At 45.8% G+C, this 23,390-nt stretch overlaps 1 protein-coding gene across 6 annotated transcripts in view; it reads left to right on the top strand.

Moving 5' to 3' along the window:
* CEP170B (centrosomal protein 170B) overlaps positions 1-23,390 on the top strand; it is an 81,199-nt gene that overhangs the window by 23,808 nt on the left and 34,001 nt on the right. For all 6 annotated transcript variants that reach the window (XM_090034154.1, XM_090034155.1, XM_090034151.1 and 3 more), the window contains 4 exons: positions 236-314; positions 6,443-6,501; positions 7,899-8,037; positions 19,579-19,692. In XM_090034154.1, the coding sequence (XP_089890280.1) occupies positions 236-314; positions 6,443-6,501; positions 7,899-8,037; positions 19,579-19,692 (391 nt within the window). The remainder of the gene's footprint in view (positions 1-235; positions 315-6,442; positions 6,502-7,898; positions 8,038-19,578; positions 19,693-23,390) is intronic.

Below are 23,390 nucleotides of genomic sequence, written 5' to 3' on the forward strand. Positions count from 1 at the left end.
TATTTTCAGCAATAGCTGTGTGAAAACAAACTCAGTTCAGTAGCTAGAACGCATATTATTCTGGCCATTGCCAAACTGCATTTCATTTTCACTAAACGGTGGGTAGACCACGGTGTCTTTGGATTTGTATGCACGTTCCATTAGTTTTAGCAGTTCCATTGGCTTGCTTGGATGCATTTTAACATGTCAGCTTTATCCCTTCCATCAACATAGTGCCTGTGCTTCCTCCTCACAGACATTCGTGAACGACGTGCGGATTCCTGACCAGAAGTACATCACGTTAAAACTGAATGACGTGATTCGCTTTGGCTACGATATCCTTGTGTATGGGAGGTGTAATGCACTATTTTTGTTTTAAGTTCCCTGCTGTTTGCTCTGTGGAGAGCTAAATATCACTGATTACTACTAATGACTAAGTGTCTTTTATTTTGCCACTTGGAGCTTTTAGATGTCTCATCAACCTATTTCCTTCATTTTGGGCCTAGTCCAAAGCATAATTATATCAGCTTCCAGTGATTTCACTGGGCTTTGGACCTTTGGCAAGAATTGCATTCAGTTTGGATACCATTACTCCTGAGTTGTATACATTTTTTAATTAGGAGACCTCCGTATTAAGCCATTGGCACAATACTGACATTGTGAAGTTATTTATGGTTTTTGCAGATGTGATGATTTGGTGGGTTTTGTTAATCAGTTCATAGAGCAGATTTTTAGTCCTGCCAAAGCCAAGGCACAGCCTGTTTGCAAAAATGCACCCCTCTTGCTGTGTTTGCAGGGGAATTGTGTATGCAAATATTCCTAGTTACATGACTTTTATGTTCTCTGATAGTTACTTGAATGGGTGGTTTCTAAAATTTGCCCCTGCAGATTGCTGCTGGCACAGAATATGTGGGCACATTTGTTTTATTTCCAAGCATTGCTGCTCGTTGAAGAAGGTCAGGTACTGGACACGAATGCTATTACAAAATGTGCTAGACTTTGCTGTAACATCATTGTTACTTTATCTTCATTCTCCTTTTTCTCATCCCAGAACTACTTTTCATGCGTAAGGTTAGACTCATGTCTAAATGCCTTGCTGAAACAGAGTCTATACAATTGGTTAATTATATAGGTGGGGCTGTGAGTACTGCCTACTCTTAAGGTTTTTCAATGATTTCCATTTTCAAAAAAACCCTGTCTTCAGTTGCTTTGCCTGGCTGGGCTCAAGTTTTTTATGCTGGGTGTCTGCTATAGGCTGGTTTTATGTGGAAAATGTTAGTCAGCAAAGTTCAGGAATTTCTGAGAATGTGGCTAGAAAAAACTGTTCAACTATTAATATAGTCTGAACATTTTTGGAAAATTCTAACACCTGCCATGTTGTGGCTGTTGATAGTTGGAAGAAGAGTGTCCTTTCTGTCAGGGCTATGCCTCTTCCACTCCCTGCAAAAATCCATGCAAATTTGACAAAGTTCATAGGAAAGTGGGGCTGGAAGGGACCTCGTGAGATCATCTAGTCCAGCCCCCTGCTCAAGGCATGATCACCCCTGACTAAACCATCCAGTCAAGTCTAACCTGCTCTTGGAAATTTTCAGGGACAGAGATTCCATAATTTCAGGGAATGGAGATTCCATAATTTCTCTAGCTAGCCTGTTTGAATGCTTGCTCGTGCATTCAAACAGGCTAACTTTCATGGTGAGAGAGGTCCTCCTAATCTCCAATTTAAATTTCTCCTGCTGCAGTTTGAGATCGTTGTTCCTAGTCCTGTCCCCTGCTGCTGCAGAGAAAAGTCTAGCTCCATCCTCTTTTTATAGTCACCCTTCAGGTATTTGATGACTTCTGTCAAATCCCCCCAAGGTCTCATCTTCTCCTAAATCTTGCTTCTCAGGCCTCTAATCATTTTTACTGCTTACTGCTGGACTCTTTCTAAGCTATCTGTTAAGGCTGTGCAAAACAGCTGTGTTTGGATTTGGTTTCAGATTTGGCCGTTTTGGGGACAGTGATTCGTTTTGGTGTTTTGGTTCACTGTTCTGTTTTGTTTTGGCCAAATCTATTTCAAAGGGCTGCATGGGAAGCTTTGCACAGCCCTACCTAGCTGTGCAGGGCTTGGGGCTGGGGTCTGCAGGGCCCCAGTGGGGAGCAGGATGGGGCTGTGAGTGGCTCATCTGTGGGGAGGAGGAGGGCCACTACTCTCCATGTAGATGAGGAGACCCCTGTGCAGATCTCTGATCCCTGTCATGCTAAGTCACTGGTCAGGGAAGCAAGCCTGCTGGTCCCTGCCATGTGATCTGGCTCCACATGGAGCAGAGATCCGTGACAGGGTCTCTTTCTCACCACTGCCCATCCCAGACAGCCCACAGGGATCTCTGCTCGCTGTGGAGCCAGGTCGTATGGCAGGGACCATTACTGCCGCATGACTTGGATCTGCAGGGGGCAGGGATCCACGCCGGGTCTCCTCCCTGCTACTGCCCGCCCCATGCAGCCCCACGTTGCCAGGGCAAGCAGCAGTGACAAACAGACCCTCGGCACAGATCTGTGCTCCCTGTGGAGCTGAGTCATGCAGCAGGGTAGCAGCATATAGCTGTTTTCCTGCAAGCCCGGCTCCAAAACGCTGAAATTTTCCAAAATATTTTCGAAACATTTCAGATGCCTTGTTTTGTTTCGGAGAGTTTCTGATCCTTCCATTTTCATTTGGATTTGGTGTTTTGGGTGTCAGAACAGCTCGAAACACCTCCGAAGCAAAACAGCTGCCAAAATTTCGCACAGCCCTGCTGTCTGTGACTTTCTAATAAGCCTTTGTCCTGCTGCCAGTTTGGCCAGGCTCACTGGAAGCTTGAGAGAGGTTAATGGATAAAATCTCCAGATATTCTGTACTTACAGAGCGTGCTTCAGTCCCTCGGTTCCTAATGCTGCTTGGATTGAACAGGAACCATCGTCACTGAAAACCTGAACAGGCTCCAGTCCAGGACTCCAGGGATGATGCTGAAATTTCCTTGTAACGGCAGCTCCAGTCTGCAATAGAACCAGGCACCAGAACTGGGTGCGGGGTCTGTTTTTTTTTTTCCTGTGAACTCAAGTGACCTCTCTTACTGCTGATCAGGCAGTATGGAGGAGGGAGCCACCAGGGACAAGTGCAGAAGGGATGTAGGGTTTTGCAAGGTAGGATTGAAGAGTTCAGTGAGAGCACAGTGAGGCACAGGCTGCTACTGAAGGCTTGCAAGGGGGTGGAGAAAGGGACTTGGGGGGCAAGATTTGGATTGGGAAATGGGGAGGGGAAAAAGAAGGGGAGAGAGCAGGGAGCTAAGATTAGATGAAGGGTTGGAGCATGGAGAGGGAGAACTGGAAGTGGCTTGGCAAAGAGGCTGGTGCAAGGAGGTGAAGACAGTGAAGTTGAGAAGCCTGAAGAGAGGATGATTGGGAACCCCTGGGAATGGGAACATGGGTGAGTGCCTGGTGGCCAGGAGTGGGGAAGAGCGGGTAGAAGAGAGCACTGGCTGGGCAAAAGGACTAGGATTGACTGAGGAGCCTCACAGGTCGGGGGGGATGGAACAGGGATGAGGAGCCAGGAAAGGGGTAAGGACTGGACAGGATCATGCTGAAGAAGGCTAAAAGGGATCTAGCTTGGCACGAACGGAGCAGAAGGCCAAGCTCATTAGAACACCCCAGAGTCTCAGCAGTCCTCTGCTGTCAGCCAGTCTCCGTAAAACCTGCTGGGAAAGGTCCCAACCCCTTCTAGTGCTGGTCTGTCAGTTAGCTGTAGCAGATCAGAGGGTTCAGCTCTGCTGATGACCCATGTGAGTATCTAAGATCTTGTGATGTCCTTTCTATTTACTTTATTTTTTTTAATCAACCGTGAAAATTTCACACCAAAAGCTACCTTTAAAAGAGTATTATTAAGATAGCAAAGTCGAACGTTCAAAAGATAGGAAATACAAGAAGGATTGCCTGTGCAGCCCTAATTTTGCCTTCTTAATGCAGGCTCCAGTTACATGCTCGCATGCATATTGTTTTTTCTAGAGGCTGCCTGTCTCATCCCCTGCACAGCACAGGCTGGCTTACAGGATGAATCAGGTTGTGTAGTGAGACTGTCATCTGTGGGAGTCCTTCATTATTGGCTATAGTAATTGGCAGGGGTGGAGTAAATGAGGTGGAGGATTGGAAGCAGAAAAAGGAAAATTCATGGTTCAGGGCCAAGAGTGCTGGCCTGGGGAGCTGGGTTCCACTCTTGTCAGCCGCAGTGTTCCCTGTGATATGGGCTGGTCACAGGTGGTCACTACTGGTGTGTGTGTGTCATTTTTTGGGTTTCCAGTATGATATCCTGGGGCTTGATTTGCAGAGGTAGTGAACACAGTGAGGTGTGCAGCTGAGGCCAATAGAAGCTGTGCTTTGACCATATGACGTGATATCTAATGTTACTGTCCTGAAAATTCAAATCCTCAGCGTTTCAGATTGGAGATCCAATGTGCACTTAGTCTCTTTCTGCCTCATTTCTCAGTCTGCAAAATGGCAAGAGTGCCTGTCCCTCGCCTCACAGTGGTGTTATGAAAATAAGTTAGCCAGCATGTATGAAGTGCTCGGAGATGGTAGTGGTGTATGTTGTAAAATCCTAGGAGAAAATCTTCATAACTCTGCTTTCAGGATAGGGCTTGAATAAGGCCTAGGAGACTGGTTAACAAGAAGAAAATAAGGTATTGAATAGCTACTTATCCAGCCAGTGATGTCCGTCCCATGGGCAGGGCTCTGTGGAAGATGGTAATTCATCATGTAATTGAAGACTTCATCATGTACATACATGAAAGGCACAAATTAAGGTTGTCCAGGCAACTTTGGCTGCTTACAGACATGGAAAAAAACAAACAGCGCTTTAAGCTCAGCACGCCCCAGCACCAAGCGCAGTGCGTACCTAGAAGAGGCATCGCATTAGTTAGATCCTGCTTGCCCAACATCTGTATAGATTAGGTGCTTCAGTGGGACTTTTTGGTGCTTCTATCTAATAGCTGATTGAATCAGCTTTAGATAAAAACACCAAAAATCCCTGCTGAAGCTCTTGATCTATACAGATGCTGCAGAGCTGGGTTGAATTATTGTGCTGCTTCCAGTAAAGTGCTTCCCCCCCCATCTGTCAGTGCCCTGCATTTCTGGTTTTCCCTAACTTTAGAGAGTGGTTGACTTTGCAACCTTAATAGTGTGTTTCACACGTACTTTTTTTTTCTATGCAGTGTATAAGTTCTCTTGTAATCTCTGATTTGCTGTAAACAGAAACCTGAAGAAGACTTACTATAAACATGAATACATTGAAGGACAGTGGCTACAGCGTGGAGCCTAAACTTGCAGTAATTCTGAAAACGTGAATTTTGGAATTGGAGTGCCTATGCCTGCAGCCCTTGTGGCTATTCATATTAAATGAATTGCTGAATTTATTACCCCTTGGCAAGTAGATTTATGAGGGCCTGTCACATCAGTCCATTTTAGAAAACATGACTAATGTACCCAATGTATACATCCTCCCTCTCCTTTGCCGCTTAAATGCCATTTTTTCACACTGTTCGTAGGCCCACCTTGCTCAGCTCTGTACAGATGGCAGCATCTTTTCATGTTCTGTGAGTCATCTGTGCTCAGTTGCACAAGGGTGTACATGCTCTTCCATTTACGGCATCCCTTACAAACTAATGTAGTTTCGCCCTCTACCAATATTACTTGGTCTATTTTAGTTTAACATTTCCCACCATTATTTTTCTTTCCCCTGGTTTTGTATAATTTTTATGGAGCTGTTTCTGACGGCTTTTCTCAGTGCTTCCGTTATTCATTTTCTGCCCAGCACTTCATGGAGGTTATAGTCTGAGTTCCATACATATTGGCAGAATCACGTTTTAAGAAGGCATATCTGCTCACAACCTGATTTACTCTTCATATGTGAAACTGTAGTGACTGTAAACCTTGCTAATGCAGAGCAGCAGGCGTATGTCTTAGTCTGAGGCATCCGTTCAGGGTACGAAAGCTTCCTCTTCCATCTTTGCACGTGAGCATGTGGCGCTAATCCAGTTATGCCTTGGGTACTGAGGAGGAAGAGCAGGAGCCGTGCAGCAGAGAGTTAGTTCAAGAGGAGGGAGGGAATGGTATCATGGCCCTGGATCCTCCCATTCCTTGTAGCAATGAGTCAGTATTTCTCCCCACAACTCCCCTTGATGTGGGCCGGGTACGTGCTGCTCTTTACTTAGCACTGGGTCGAACAGCTCAATCAAGTCTATAGAAATGATCAGCGATCTGCTGTAAAAGAGGTGCAGGTGTTGTTTTGAGACAGTTATGTCATACAGTTTTGAAAGAGTGAAGATTGCTATAAATATCTGTATTTTTTCCTCCTTTGTGCTTTCTGAGTTTTATAATCTCCATTTCAGTAACTAAATTGTGGATAGATTTGTTGTGTTGTTTTTTTTTTCCTTCTTTACTTCCTTAACAAGCTCTGTACATTCAAACATGTATGTCCTGGAACATATTCAACACAAAGTTCCCGAGGAAGCATTAAAGGTAAGCACATATGTGCTGTTTTTGTAAAGAGATATATCAGGTAATGACACCATTAATCAGGAAAATGCTAAATATCCTTACTTTTTTTCTGAGCGCTTGTGCCAGCTTGAAACTCTTATGTGCTTCAGTAAAGCAGTTTGGAAACAACCCCAACTCACAGTTTCTCTTCAATATGCGACTGGTAGGACCTTGCTTTGAGGATAGATGCATCTCCCAGGTAGCTCGGTTCTAATCTTCCTGTCCCGATTCTAACATTTAACTGAAATTATTTATGGAGTTGTGATTACCAGGAGATAAAGTTACTAGAGCTTTAGAACATAAAGAGGAACAGCCACAGCCTTGAACTGATTCATTAAGAAGTCCGTATCCCCTTAAAAATCAAGTAGCAAATCATGAATCTGGTTTTTTTGGATGGCGTGGCCTATACTGGCTCTTTAATATTTCCTCTGGTGGGTTAAAATTTGCTCAATTTACTCTTGCTGTTTGCCTGATTTTTACAAGTTCCTTTCACCTTCTAAACTCCTAATCTTTTCTCATGGAGCAGCCCCTCCTGCATCAGTGAGGTGGCTCTCCTGAATGTAGCACAGAAGCAGATACAAAACTTCCCATTATCAGTTTGGTCACAGCAGAAAAGCAGCTGCCTCTAGGACAGTGATGGTTTAACAGCTCACAGTGACATTGCAAAGTTGCTTAGACCTAGAAATACCGATGCCAAATGTCAGTCTTTAACTGAATTCTACTTTCTTGGCCAGGTTTTGTTTTTAAGCACACCAGCATAGTCTAGTGTGTGGGAGGTTTGGACTGAGTGGGTGATTAATTGTGCTTACTCAGACCTGATTTAAATAGGAACACCCTTTTTTATGGATTCAGTTCTGGTTGGATCAGTTAGCACTTTAATAATGCAACCTCTTAATTTGAAATAGCTTCCCAATCCTTCTGTCCAGATCTGGTGGAAATAATGAGGAATATGTTCTGTGGCATCACTGAACGTTTAAGATAAGATACGTAAAAAGCACAGCTTGAAAGAATTTATAATGCCATTGTGAGAATAAAGCAGACTTCAGCTCTGGGATCCTGAATGGAAGTGGCATTAATTCCAATTGTTCCTAGTTTATTCTTAAAAGCATTTTCTAATGAGATGTTTTGTGGAGCTAAGTCATAGTGACCTTTGTGCAGACTAGCTATGTCATTTTAGACCTTTCTGAAGAAGGTATTCAAAAGCTTCTCAGCTGGCATTTATTACTATACTCCACAGCTTTTTGTTCAGGTGTGTGTTTTCCTCTTGTTACAGAGCACAACCACAATATTTGTCTTGATACGAGTACATTGAACTATTGTTCTTTCCATTTCGACAGCAGTCGAAAACACCATACCCATTATTGCTTCTGTCTCTGCAGCATGAGAAGTACACTAGCCAACTCCAGATGAATTTCAAGGGCACGGCAATAAAAAGGGTGGAGCAGTCGATGGAACATGGTGGTTATAACGAATCTACACAAGCAAAACTAGAGAAAGGAGAGAGGAAAGCAATTACAGGTACTTGCTCAAAAACCAGTTATTCGAGATTTGCAACAGTTGCTTTACAATGCACTCTGCTTTCTATACAGATTCAGAATAGATCTACAAATAACAGGCTGAATCTACAAGCTATTACAGATGTGTCATCTTTCTAAAGCTCTATTATGAGTTGACTTGTTTCAGACTATGAGCCTTGCCTTCTCTGATTCTGCCTTCAAAAGAAACCTGCCGGTTTGATGTTGCAAGCACGCTTTGCTGTTGTAATGATGTTTTCTATTAGTTCAGTTGGTGGTGGGGAGGAGGGAGACCTGGTTTGGCTACTTCTTGGCAACTGTCTGGTCTGCTTCTAATTTCTGAATTGTAAGCTAATGAGTGAATACCACCAGTGACTTGGAATGAGAGCTAGAAAGCTTCAGTGGATGCTCCCCTGTGAGCAAGGGTAGAAGCAGCATAGAATTTGTCCTTGAGACTCTGCTTGGTCTTTTCCTCCTGGAACAGACAGTTACTTTAGGCAATTGAACTGGGTTTTGTGCTAGGACAGATTGGTTCTGAGGCTCTTCTATAACATTTTCCCAGCATTCCTGTGTCTGCCAGTACTGTCCACCCCAAGTCCATGGTCTTCCTACCATGGTCCAGTCTCAACCAGAATGTCTGCTGTTCCTTTCCTCCCCTGCACTGCTGCAGACCTATAGGGCAAATGGATATAGCAGTCTCTCTTCACATCCCCACACTCCAGTGCATCTCCTTTGGTTGTGCCTGAGAATGCGTTGCATGTCTTCTGAAGCTTTAAGCTTCTAAGGGGAGCCAAGACCCACTTTATGCACTCTGAATACAACAGTTGCTCTCAACCCTGGATGCCCCAAGGTGCCAGGACAGTGAAAGAAAGTAGTAGGCTTGGAGGTTAGCAGAGAGATGCTGTCAGACTTGCTGAGGGGGTCCCATGAGCCTTTAAAGGAAAGAGAAAGGGAAAAGAGTTTAGGGAGTGTGTGGTTGAGTTGTAGGATGGAGGTGACCCAGAGACCACAAGGGGTGCATGGGTTTGGGACAAAAACGTCACATCTGCGCAGGTACTGGTTGAGATTTTTCCATTGCTAGTTCTGGCCAGAGTGAGTTTAGTGACCTTAATCTCCTTTATTGTGCATTGTTTCTGGGGAAATCCCATTAAGCTGGGAAAGGGCATATTAAAGCAGAGTATTGTTTCCCTTCAGTCTTTCCTCCTGCTGCATGTGGAAGTACACACAGTCACACTCCTGACTTCAGTCCCTGTGCCATGGACACCTTTCCCACATCACTTCACTTGTGTACTCAGGTCACTTTCCTACTGTGAGTTTACTAGATGTGGCAGATACAGCTTTGCCTTCCTGGGAGTCCTTTGTGAGCGCTCAGAAGAATGTACTTAGCTGTGATTAACTGTGACACTGAGGAGGGTGAGAAGGGGTGAACTTTTATCTGGAGGGAAAAACTACCCAGCTGTAGCGTAACTCGAGCCAGGTTCTCAAAATGTGTTGCAAATAACTGGTCTTTAAGCTCCAAATATAACAGATTTACTTTCATCACCTCCTGGCTGACACCTTGGTATCTTCAGAGAGCTTTATTGTTTTTGTTCTTTTCATCACTTATCACCTTGCAAAATTTGTGGCTTTCAGGGTATTTTCTGTTGAGCCCATGGCAGTCGATATTTGGGAAAATCTCTGAATCCAGAACATAAGCAGATGCTCCAGCACAGAGACCCACTTCCTCAGGGTGTAACTCTGGGAAAGCATATTCAGTTTAATCTTCACTAGCAGGCACCAGCCACTAAATCTGAGGTACAAAGGTTCAGATTGCACAGAAGTGGTGAATTTTTCAGTAAGGGAAGATGTGACCTGTTCTTACTAATATTGACTGACAGTTCAATGTTCAGTCCTTGAAAATGCTGAGCCCAGTGTGTGAAAGCTGCTAACCCTACTGAAGCAAAGCGGAGTTGAGTAAGTCTGACTGTTTTGAAGGAGGTACTCAGTACTTCACAGGGTTGGGTCCAAAGTCCAGCAGGATCGCTGGGGAGTACTTGGTGGCTTTGCATCTCCCTCACCCTTCAGATGGTGCTTTCCTTTCTCTAACAGGGTGTGTCTGTATTCAGTCGCCTTCAGAGTTGGGACTAATTTGCTCGGTCTTAGGTTACAGACAATGTCCCTCCATTTCCTGGAGGGGTAGGGGCAGTTTAAAACATCAGTGGAAAGAAGAGCAGAATAACAGTACAGCGAGTGGGTTTTATTGAATGGCACTAAGATGCTTGGAAGAGAGGATAATTCTGCTAAGCGTGTAGTTATTTAGTGACTTGCATCTAGTAATTTAAAGAAAGGTCTGTGGTGACAAAAGCCTTTAAAACAATATATTGTCATTCTAGTGTAAAACATGGAAGAAGAGAGGAGCAGAGATGCAGGACTTCTATAAGAGAAAGAGTTTAATAAATTAGAGCTGGCTGAAGATGGGGGTTGAGAGGAGGTGATTGGGGGGTGAGAGTATGGTGAATCGGATGGAAGGTTAGGTGAGCACTTCCGGTTTCACTTTATCTTACAAGTTGGCATGCCGGTTAGCGGAGCATGCCAGCTTGTAAGATGCCGGATAGCCCAGCTTTTACTGTATACTGCCTTTAATGAGACATTTATACGGATAAGAAAAGCATGTGCAGTTTGACTACCTGGTATTAAAACTCAGAGCTGTCATTTCTCATGCTTCAGGACATAAACTGATCACCAGAGTGGATTAGGAAACTTCTCAGGTGTATAGCTTCACACAGCTATACAGTCTTTAAGGCTTTCTCTGGAGCCCTTGGCTGATATCTGGGTTGACATACTGGACTAGGGAGGCCACAGATAGGTTTCTGTGTTCTCTGCATGTAATTACAGGCTTTGAGATGGTCATAAAAAGATATTATACATATGTAGGCTTCCTATAATGTTTGCATAATCTATTTTAACACACTGCCTTTTTAGTTTAAAAACAATGTTGCTTTTTTTTTCTTTGAGTCCTCCAGTACCTTCGGCCAATGAAATAACACTAGATTTTTTTTACTGTATTTTTCATGTACAACACCCCAAAGTGTTTTGCTTTGCTTTTGAAAGGTAAAATGAAGAATGGTAGACTGTTCTCAGTGGGGCCAGATGACAGAACAAGGAGCAATGGTCTCAAGTTGCAGCAAGGGAGGTTTAGGTTAAATAGTAGGAAAAATTGTCTCACTAAGAGGGTGGTGAAGCACTGGAATGGGTTACCTAGAGAAGTGGTGGAATCTCCATCCTTGGAGGTTTTTGAGTCCTGGCTAGACAAAACCTTGGCTGGGATGGTTCTGCTTTGAGAAGGGGCATGGACTAGATGACCTCCTGAGGTCCCTTCCAGCCTAATTTTCTATGATTCAGGAGTAACAATAGCTCCAAAAACTTTACAGAACCAGTAAAGTTCTCTTTTGTACCTAGCATGGGAGACTTTTTGGGAGTGGGTCTAGATTATGCCTTGGGGTCCCCTTGGTTTGGCTGACTAAGGGAGACCACTACTTGTGCTTCCGACTGAGGGAAGCACCCCAAGTGAATCAAGTAGCCTCGAGGGCTACTCGACCTGTGTTTCCCAGGGTGCGCAGAGCCAGAATCAAGCCCATCCCTGGGTGGTGGCAGTGTTACCCCCAGGCTAGCAGATGTTCTCCAGGAAAGGGGTTGGCCACATGTGAGGCACCCCCAGCGAGGCATTCAGAGCCTGGAAGGTGGTTGGACACAGTGAGATGGGTGACTCAACGCAGGAGCACCCCCTACTGGTCTGCCACATGTGGTGGTAATGGTAGGATCTGACAACCTGCTATATTGAAGGCATAATCTGGGGAAGGGAATAGAGTCACTGAAAACCCTTGAGCAAGCCATTTCTAATTTTGCATTGGGGCAACTGGACAGTGTAGATAGCTAGGATGGCTGACGAGTATGACCACCTGTCGGTGGCTGACTTGAGAGATCTGATGAAGGTGAGAGGCCTTCAAGTGAGGAAGGAGCAAAAGAGAGAAAACCCGATTAAGATCCCATGTGATAATGATCAGGCTGCAAGATCACCTCTGCATGTCCTTCCAGAACCCATGGGGGGGGCACTGAGGGGCCACCCTCTGAGTGGGACTTCCAGAAATTCTAGCTGCAGCTGGAAGCTGAGGAGTAAGAGTGCAAACTCAGGCATGAGCTGGAGTTGAAAAGGATGGAGCTGGAGGCCCAACACCAGCATGAGAAGGAACAGCATGAGGATGAGTCTAGAGAAGCCTAGCGCCAGCGCGAGGCAGAGGCCAAAGAGGCAAGGCTCAGGCATGAGCACAAGCTTGCAGTACTCCAAATGCAGGCAAATGCTGAAGCTGCGGGCACCCAGCTCATACTGGATGCATCCTTCAGACTGAACACCCCAATCGTCTCTTGCTACAAAGACGGGGATGATCCAACAGTGTTCCTAAGCATCTTCGAAAACCAAGCTCACCAACGAAAGTTGCCAGAGGAAGAGTTCATGAAACACATGGCTCCTCTGGTTGAGGGTGACATGTCTGTGGTCCTGAACAGCTTGCCTCCAGAATCAGCAGATAACTATGATGCCTTTAAAAATGCTGTGTGTTCGAGGTTCAGGTTATTTCCAGAAAAAATTCCGGAATACCATCCCACAACTGGGGAAGGCAGTGGTTGAGTTTGTGGCCCAGGTGTGGGATTCACTTCTTAAATGGGCAGATGGAGCCAAGGCTGACAATAGAGAGAAGACGCTAAACCTCATAGCGCTGGGCCAATTTTATCACCACTGTCCAAGGGAGATTAAAACCCTAGTCAAAGACAAGGCCCCCCAAACCATCCAAGAGGCCGCAGAAATTGCAGAGCAGCTGTTGCTAAATCGTGAGGGGATAGACAAGAAGCTGCCCTACTTTGGGAAGGAACAGAAAGGGTTCCAAAGAGGGGGGGAAGAAAGGGCCAGGCCCAAAAAGGGAAAGAGGGCCACCTCCTGCTGATGCAAGGTGGCCCCAGATTCTTGACACCACCCAATTCAGAAAAGAGGGGGTGCTATAACTGCGGGAAGCCGGGCCGCATCAGGCCCAACTGCCCAAAGCTAAGCAACAAACCCAAGCCAGTCAGGCGTGCAACAGCTGTAAGCAGTGAGGGAGGAGACCTGAGCCACTCTGAAGGGCATGCCTGTTGCTGCAGGATTACAAACCCAGAGGAGGTGACGGCCTTCTACCAGACTAAGATAACAGGAGAGCCCTTGTCGGGGAACTGGATACAGGGTCCAGTGTGCTGTTAATCAATGCCAACCTTGTTTCTACCCCAGGCTAGCGGGTGTGCTCCAGGAAGGGGGTCGGCCAGATGTGAAGCACCCCCAGGGAGGCACTCGGAGCCTGGAAGGCGGTCAGGCGCAGTGAGGTGGGTGGCTCAATGCAGGAGCACGCCCTACTGGCCTTCCACAGCCTCCAGAAGTGCAGATTCCTGGGAACTAAAAGACCTTTTAAGAGCAGGGAGATCATTTGAATTTCTTTTGAATTCATTGAAATAGATCTGTGTGCAGGCAGGTTGTGCTTCACTACCATGCTGTGCTTTTGCCAGGACAGAAGGGCTTGTGGAGGAGCCCTGGACTGGGGCGTGGGACATGGGAAAGCTGGCTTCATGTTCTAGCCCTGCAACAGACTTCCCTGGGCAAGTTGTTTAATGTCCTTATACCTCCTATTTCCCATCTATAAAATGGGTTGACGTGGTCTTTCCCCTACCCTTTGTCCTGTGTTTTCCGTCTAACATAGAAGACATTCAAAGCAGGATTTGTGTCTTGCTGAGTTCTTGGTACAGTGCACGGGTCATTGTTACTCCTGTAATCTTCTTGTTAAGTTAAAGAGTTGACATTTAAAACCTTCCATTGAGGAAAAAGAGCTGCACCATTTGTAACTGATTAGCTGCTGTTCTGGCTCCTAAAAATTCTGGGTAATTATGGAGTACGGTGAAAATGGACTGGGCAACTTCAGTCTTACATCCCAATCCAACACTAAAGTAAGTAAGCACGGCTCAAACATGCAGTGGAAGCTGGGCCTGCTGCTTTAGTGGTTTGTTTGGCCCATTGGCTTCTTTCTGCGTGAGGTCAAGGTAATTGATGACTACTGAAACGGGAGAACTGGGAAGCATTGTTGCATTAGGGAGGAGAGGGTGGCTGTATCTGCACCACATCTGAGCCTGTGTCAAAGGCTGCATGGTAAAGTGGTGCCAGTCAATTTGTGGCAACCATTCCTGTCTGAAAACTTGCAGATTTAGTATGATTTCTTGTGAATCAGATGAATATGCATAGTATATACTTACCACCCACCCAACCTCCCTCCCCAAAACACTACAGAAAAATGCCAGAGAATTGCTTTGGGTCATTTCCAGTTAAATTATAATCCAGCATTGGAAAAAAATTGTAGCGACTTTAGGAATTACTGAAGTTTTAAAATGTTAGAGCTAAACTACCTTTTTTTTTTTTTTTTTAACCCTGGAAGCCTTCTCCTTAAGGAGCCTGCTGCACTTCTGAATGTGGAGGTTACATTATTAATAATGAATCAAACCAGGCTCGACTTGAAGCAGTATGGATTTCTGAGGCTCTTGTCATAGAGGGCTGTAGCAGGCTTCAAAGCAGTTTACACTTACCTTTGTTATTCCTTCCCTCTTGTCGTTTTTTTGTGGGGGGGGGTTCGTTTTTGCGGGGAGGTGTCAGTTTTTTGCAGGCGGAGGTGTTATTACTCGTTTGGAATTTTTTTAGGACTCCTGAGCGAAGCGTAACCTTTGGTACTGACCCAAAAATGAAACCAGGAGCCTGTCTGGAACCCAGCATCAGCTATGTTCTCAGAGGAAACAGCCCCTAGTCAAAGCTGTATGCGTATCATGAAAGCGTTCTTCTGAAAGTCTGATAGACCGGCTGCATTAATGCATACTTTCTGCTCTTCCCTCCTCACACACACCCCACCTCCGCCCCTGCTGGCATGGTCAGCTGGACTGTTTTTTCCCTGACCCCATGTGGTCTTACTTGGGTCGATTGGTTCAATACTCCACGAATAAGTTTTTTGTATTCAGTTATTTCATTTTCTTTGACTGTTCAGGCTTTCCCTTCAAAAGATCAATAACACTGTATTAATGCAACGGGCCATGTTTTTTGCCAGACTTTTAAATGAATGCATCTCTCTTATTCTGTGATAAAACAGCTTTCATTTTTCTCTAAATGACTGCCTCTTAAAGGATAAATCTATGAAGGGAACACATGCATGTGCATACCCTTTGCCATATTACATCGTCGCCCATAGTTCAATATTTATCTAGCTGACTGCGCATGCTGACCTCAATTTGGTCATCTGAAAGGACAGATTTCAGACTGTCGGTTTGAATTGATGAGCCAAGAAATATTTTGAATGAAACTGCACCATCTGGACAGGCTTGCTAGAAGTTGGGGGGGGGGAATGAGCTGCCATCAATCAAGGTAATTATAATAACATTAAAATGACTGAGCAGTTGCTTTTTATTGGTGTTCTTTGTTGCATCACTAAATTGGGTAGTCGCTATCTTTTTGTGCACTTCTAACAGTGGTGTGCTGATAGAATAAAACACAAATGTACTTGATTCAAAGTAATATGTAACTAAGATACTTGTTAATAGTACATATAGTATTATATGGCATGGGCCAAATGATACAGTCCTCATAATCTTCAGAACAATCCAAGAATTCACTTGGGGTCCAGATCTTCAGGAAAGAGAAATCTGTACAGCTCAAAATCGGCGCACATGCGGAAATCCCCATCAGCTCAGGATTTTGTTTTCTGTGCTGTCATTGGAAGGTGGCAGCATCTCACCATCTGCATCATGTAAATTGTGGAGCTTAAACTGGAAGCTGGTAGCCTGCTCCTTCAGTACTGAAGCTGCACATAAGAAGCAAGACAGAGCTTCTCCAACTTTCCTTCCATGTACTTTGTATTCTAAGAAACTGAGGTGAGTGAGGCTCCAATGTAGTCACATCGTTCATGGGAGGGCCAGGAACAGCTCATTCACCCCAAAATGAATTTAAAATAAATATATAAGACTTCTAACAAACTGCAGGCTGGAGTTCATCAGCTGGACCCACCTGGCTGGGCCCTGAAGTCTGCCAGGTGTCCCTTTTGGAGAGTATTATCTGGCCTCTTCTCCTAGCAATTCAGATTTAGAGCAGGCTCTGGGCTGTTCTAATATGTACGTACTGAAGTGCCAGGAAAGCACTGCCCTCAGGCCCTATCCCAAGCAGCCCTTATATACCTTGATGTGTCCCATTGATTGTGGTCCTGTGTTGGCTTTGTTAGCCAAGGATGTTCTACACAAGGGGAAGCCCCTGGTAGCGTGGGAGCTTGGTGTGAGAATATAAACCTATTTCACCTGGCGTGCGATATCCTTATGATTCCCCCAGTAACTTAAAAAAATGTTAGGGGCTTGGACACGTCCATTGTCTCTTAGTAATCGGTAACCCTCCAACACGGCAGATGCTTATTCAGGGTCCTGCCGCCTTCTTACTGCTCCTTCTCCTTGAGCGTCTTAACAGCATCTGATCTTACTGACTGTCGTCACTTCCTGACTGTGACCATAGCACATTGATTCAGAGGTGTAAAGTGATGCTTGAATCACAAGCCATGCTGCTGGTGGCACAGCAGTGGCTGGTCCAACAGTGCAGCCACTTCTGGGTTTTTTTGCCCTGCCCCCCTGGGGTCATCTCCTCTCCCCTTTGCATTACTCCACTGTGCGGACTTCCTTGCCCATCGCCCAGCCACAGCCCCTGGGCACAGAGGAGACTGGGATTCCATTGTGGTATGGCCTCAAATCGGAGAACAACAGTGATGGAGATGGAAGGAAAGGCTGTAGGACCTCAGGACATACCAAGGAGTATTCAGGTGGAGGGGAGTGGTAGGTTCCTAACAGAATGCACAATCTGAGAAAAGTAGGTGGGATTTGGGGAGCAAGCAAAGCTTTTGGCCAGTTCTCACTTTATTCCCATTTGTAGTTGTGGAGCTTATAATTTAGCAATTATGATTTATTCATCCTGAGAGATGCTTTCTCCTTTGAACTTTCAAAGGCCGTGTGAGCTGTACAAATGTAGGTAGTTGTTTTTTTAAGCACTCCGAGCAGAAAGTATAGAATAATATTTCCAACCTCTTTTGATCCATGGTGCTGTGGGGTGCACTTCGTGTTCAATATCCAGACATGAAGAAAAGCCTATGGGAAAGGCCAGTTGAGCTGTAAATACTGTTTGGGGTTTGTTTTTGTTTTTTTAAAGCAAAAAGACTGCATTTGCATGGTGTTGATTTTTCAAAGCCAGCTTTCTGGGTGTATCAGTTCATAAATCTTGAATGGTGATTTCTTCTAGGATTTTCCAAATGGCCATCATTAGATTTGTGGCTATATTTTTCCTCTCTCCCTTTTAAAGGTACTTATTTTGCTATGTCTGTCATAACCCTAAGAATAAGAGCAGTCATTTTCTACGCTGAACTGGAATGATAGAATAGTGCTGGGGCTGTTTGAGGATTTCTTTCAACCTCATTGTATGTGATTTTTTTTAAATCAGAAGCTGGGCACCAGCTGTCAGTGAAAGCTTAGCTGTGCCTCTGTAGCAGGATTCAGTATTTAGAACATGTCCAGTAATGGCCACCATCAATACAAGCAGCTGATGCTTAGGTGCGGGTGTCTGAAGAGCACTGGAACTCATCCTTGCAGCAATACGATATTTATTAGCCCAGGCAGACAATGAAAAATAAAAGCAATTTTATTTGCCTCTGTAAACCCCTTGCCTTAGGTAAATGGGGGAATGTAAGGTTTCTGATCATGTAGCACTAGGGTGCAGAGGCCTGGTCAGCATCAGAAACCCGCTGGGGTTAGGTCCCTGCCTTCTCTTTCAGGGCCGCTATCCTGCAAGTAGCTTCAGTTGGGAAATCCTGCCATGCAACTCAGTTGACCAGTCAAACCCAGCCAGGCAAAGAAACCTCTCAAACCGAGCAGTGATGAATTATAGCTGTTCCCAGTGGAACTGAGGGTTGCTCCGTAAGAAGGAATTCCATGCAGTCAGGCTCCCTTCCGTGTGCAGCTTCAGTTGAAGCTTTTCACTTGGGAAGAACTCATAGCCAGGGGTTGCTAGTGGGAATGTATTGCTGTAGAACCGATCCAAATGTCTTCCCCAAAAATCCACCTCCCTCTTGAATTCTACTCCTATTTTGGGGGTAGGGGATAGGAGTGGAATTAACCAGACACTTTCTTGAAATTAATTCCTAAATGCCAATCTAGATTTCATTAGTGTCAGGGAGGGAATGAAATATGTGGTACATAGGGTACCTGGCCATGATGAGTTGGAACTGCATTTAAACAAGAGACAGAGCTCTTCTGTGATTTTTGTCAGCATGAGATAGAGTAGCAGTCACACAGGGGATGCACTGCGTCTTTCCAGTCCATGAGGAGGAAATAGGGAAATGAAAGTATGTCTCCTAGCCCCTGTGAGAGCTTCCTCTTTCCAAATTGAGCATTGCGTGGCTTTCATTAATGCCTGCATTTGGCACGAGTCAAAATAGGATTCTTGCCTGCCGCCGGCTGGAATGAAGACCACAGGCAGAAAAAAAGGAGCATGCCAACCCAAAGCAGACTGACTTTAAAGAGTTCTTGAGCTAGCTACGTTTCCTCCTATGGGCTTAACAGAGGCAAACACATTCCTTGCTCCATACACCATGAAAGAATTCATGCTGTGGCTCTCCTCACCATGGCATTACAGCAGTTTGACTGACTTTGCAGTATGAGTACTTTCACACTCGCTGTGGGCTAACTCGAGAAGTGCCTGGATCATGGGAGAGAATCTGCAGTGAAGATTTGCCCAGTAAGATTGCCTGTTACATGGGCTTGGTGCTGTGAGCAGGATTTGATCTTTGTGGGTGGCCTACTCATATATTTCTGCCTCTTTTCTTCTTTATTTTGTTTCTGTTAGAGTTCAATCTTGCAGGTTATCACAAAGCTTCCATAGCTTTCAAAACTGTAGCACTACAGGCCTGGCATCTACAACTAAAACCCCCATGCTAACCCATCCTTGTTTAACTAGGAAGAGCAGGAAGACTTATTTCACTGTTTTTCTATTGTTTTGCATTTGCTCAGGTTGGACACTGAGCTAAGGAAGATTTGCTCTTTGGTTTCTAGGCAATAGCATAATGATACTGTTTAGGTTCACAACGTGGCAGGGAATATTTAAAATGCAAAAAAAAGCAGACAGCATGCATTACATATTCTCTTTACTTTCTTCTTTTTCCCCAACAGCAAAGCAAGAGGCATGAACTAAACAGGAGGGGAGGGAGAGGTGATTTTTTCAGTCAACATTTTGTAGTGCAGTGCATAAAAATTGCTCAAATGCAGTTACTGCTGGAGATCAGGACTAGTTTGATGACTGTGGGCTAGGCAGGGATGTGTTCTTATCTGTTCCATTTTCTCCATTTCCTGTCAGCAGGCTGTACACAGTTGGTTGTTTGAATCCGATAGCTTCCAGTGATATTTGCTCTTCTAACTTCACTTTTACCTTTCCCAGAAACTACTGCTTACCGCACCCCGCTCTATGGTCAGCCCTCCTGGTGGGGAGAGGACGACGCAAACAACAAGCTAGAGAGACAGGAGGACAGAAGGCAAGAGGAACATTACTTGGGTAAGCAGAGGTGCCCTGTTGAGAAGAAAACTCAACATACACAAAATGGGCAACACCAAAAGGCCTGCTGGATTTTTTTATAATCAATTAGTACAAGGGTGTCCAAACTTCCTAACCCCATGCAAGCCAGATACCAACATCTTCCTATGGCTAAAAGCTGCCTGATACTCATGACTTACCACTTTATATGCGTGTTGTCTAGACCCAGTACTCCAGTTTTTTAAGGAGTCGCATCCTACTTCACCATCACGCCACTAGTTGCTGCTAGACATCTTATAGACATAGACATTAGGGCTGGAAGGGGCCTTGAAGATCATCAAGTCCAGCCCCCTGTCCCAGGAGCAAGAAGTCTGCTAGGGTCAAAGGATCCCAGCAAGATAAGCATCCAAATGTTTCTTGAATGAGTCCAGAGTAGGTGCCTGCACCACTTCTGGAGGGAGTCTATTCCAGGCCTTGGGGGCTTGGACAGTAAAGAAGTTTTTCCTCATGTCCAGCCTAAAATGATCATGGAGGAGTTTATGACCATTGGTCCTTGTTATCCCTTGGGGCACTCTGGTGAACAGATGTTCCCCCAGATCCTGATGCATACCCTTTACATACTTATAGGCAGCTACCAGGTAACCCCTGAGCCTGCGCTTTTCCAGGCTGAAGAGTCCCGTGGCTCTCAGCTTCTCATCATAACGCCTATTCTCTTGCCCTCTGATCATGTATGGGGCTCTCCTCTGGACTCTGTCAAGTTTCTTGACATCCTTCTTGAATTGTGGAACCCAGAATTGGATGCAGTACTTCAGCTGCCACCTCACCAAGGCCGAGTACAGTGGGAGGATGACATCCTGGGATTTACCTGAAAAGCATCTATGGATGCAAGACAGAGTTTTGTTTGCTTTACCATCTGTGACATCGCATTGGTGGCTTATGTTCATCTTGTGGTCAATCATGACCCCCAAGTCTCTTTAAGACATGTTGCTAGCGAGCATAGCACAGACAAGCCTATAAGCGTGCTGCAGGGTTTTTTTTCCCCCCAAGGTGTAGTACCTTGCGTTTTTCGATATTGAACATCATCAAGTTTGTCTGCCCACTTAATAAGCTTATCCAAGTCAGCCTGGATCACTAGCCTATCCTCAGGTGTGGAGGCTATGCCCCAAAGTTTAGTGTCATCGGCAAACTTGGACAGTCCGCTTCTGACACCAATGTCCCCATCATTGATAAAGATGTTAAAGAGAACCGGTCCAAGGACAGAGCCTTGGGGGACATCACTGGTCACAGGACTCCATAATTATTTGCATCCATCGACTGCTACTCTCTGGATCCAACCTCGGAGCCAAATGGCCAGCCAGAGGACTGCGGTATAGCCGAGGCCACCATCTGCCAGTTTTTCCATGATGAGATCATGGGACACCAGATCAAAGGCTTTTTTGAAGTCCAGATATATGATGTCAATCTCTTCTCCCTTGTTTAAGTGATACGTCACCTGGTTATAGATGGAGATGAGATTTGGTTAGTCAAGACCTACCCACAACAAACCTGTGCTGGCTGTCCCTCAGGATGTTGCCATCCGCCATCTTATCAAATAGACCCTTCTTGATAATATTCTCCAGAATCTTACTGGGGATTGAGGTCAAGTTGACTGGCCTGTAATTCCCAGGATCTACTTTCCGCCGTTTTTTGAAGACTGGTACCACATTGGCCTTCTTCCAGTCTTTGGGTACTTCATAGAATCATAGAAGTCGGGTCGGAAGAGACCTTGTAGATCTTTAAGTCCAACCCCCCGTCTGGGTGGGAGAAAAACTGGACTCAAATGGGTCCATCCAGGTAGGCATCAAGCCTCTTCTTAAAAACCCCCAGGGTAGGAGCCAGCACCACTTCCCTTGGAAGTTGGTTCCAGATCCTAGCCGCCCTAACTGTGAAGTAGTTCTTGCGGATATCTAATCTAAACCTACTCTCCAATAACTTGTGTCCATTATTCCTTGTCATGCAAGGGAAACAGTGTCTCTTCCAAACCCTTCTGGCCCCCCTAGTGAGTTTATAGACGGTCACCAGGTCCCCCCCTCAGCCTTCTCTTGTGAAGGCTGAACAGGTTTAGGTCCCGCAGTCTTTCATTGTAGGGTCTGCCCTGCATTCCCCGGATCATGCAGATGGCCTCCTCTGGACCCTCTCCATGTTGTCCACATCCCTCCTGAAGTGTGGCGCACAGAACTGGACGCAGTACTCCAGCTGTGGCCTGACCAGCTTCGCATAGAGGGGGAGGATCACCTCCCTGGCCCTGCTAGAGCTGCACCTGTGGATGCACGACAAGGTCCGGGTAGCCCTGCCAACCGCGACCTCGCAGTGTCAGCCCATGTTCATCTTGGAGTCAGTAATGACTCCAAGATCCCTTTCTGCCTCCATGCTCTCAAGGAAGGAGTTTCCCATTCTATATGTGTGCTGCTGGTTTCTACTGTCCAAGTGCAGCACCCTGCGCTTGTCAGTGTTGAAGTGCATCCTGTTTATGTCAGCCCACCCCTGTAACCTACCCAGATCTTGCTGCAATCTTTCCCTCACTACTAGCGTGCTCACCTCACCCCAAAGTTTGGTATCATCAGCAAATTTAAACAGGTTGCTTTTCACCCCGTCATCCAAATTGCTGATGAAGAAATTGAACAGCGCAGGCCCAAGGACCGAGCCCTGGGGGTCTCTGCTGCCCACTTCCCCCCAGGTCGAATATGACCTGTCCGCCACCACCCTCTGAGTACAACCCTTGAGCCAATCTGCAATCCATCTGACTGTGTAGGCATCGATGCCACACGTTGCCTAGTTTTTTAATGAGGATGGGGTGGGAGACGGTGTCAAAGGCCTTGCTGAAGTCTAGAAAGACTATGTCCATGGCTATACCTGCATCCATTGCCTTTGTGACCTGCTCATAAAAGACAATCGGGTTGGTCTGACATGACCTGCCCCTAATGAAACTGTGCTGGATGCCCTTGAGCATCATCCCTGAAGCCGGCCCATCACAGATGTGGTCCTTGAGGATCTTCTCAAAGAGTTTCCCTAGGATTGAGGTAAGACTGATGGACCTATAGTTGCCCAGGTCCTCCCTCTTCCCTTTTTTGAAGATGGGGACCACGTTAGCTATCTTCCAATCATCTGGCACCTGGCCCGAGCACCACGAGTGCTTGTAAAGCCGTGCCAAGGGCCCTGCAGTAACCCCAGCTAGCTCCCTCAACACCCTGGAGTGGAGAGCATCTGGACCCGCTGACTTGTTCAAGTCCAGCCCCTCTAGAAGCTCTCTAACCTGGTCCTACCCAACCTGAGGTCTGGAGGCATTCCCCTCGAGTCCGTCTTGCATCATAGCGGGGAAATCCCGGTCCCTGCACAAGAAAACAGAGGTAAAGAATTGGTTAAAGAGGTCCGCTTTCTCCTCTGGAGCAACCACCAGATTGCCCAGCGTATTTTGCAGGGGCCCCACATTACCCAGTGCCTTCTTCATCCTCCCTATACATTTGAAAAAGGACTTTTTATTATCCTTGATCTTGGACGCTAGTTCTAGCTCTATGTCCACCTTAGCTTTCCTGACAGGCCCGAGCAGAAGAGGTATATTCCTCTTTGGAGATAGCACCCCCCTTCCACCGGGTGTACGCCGCCTTTTTGGCAATCAGGCATTCCCGGACACCCTTGGTGAGCCAGGGGGGCTTTCAGGCACTCTTGCCCCCTTGCTTCTT

Source organism: Crocodylus siamensis, chromosome 2, assembly GCF_052110815.1.
Source record: "Crocodylus siamensis isolate JL-2025a chromosome 2, ASM5211081v1, whole genome shotgun sequence".
NCBI lineage: Eukaryota > Metazoa > Chordata > Crocodylia > Crocodylidae > Crocodylus > Crocodylus siamensis.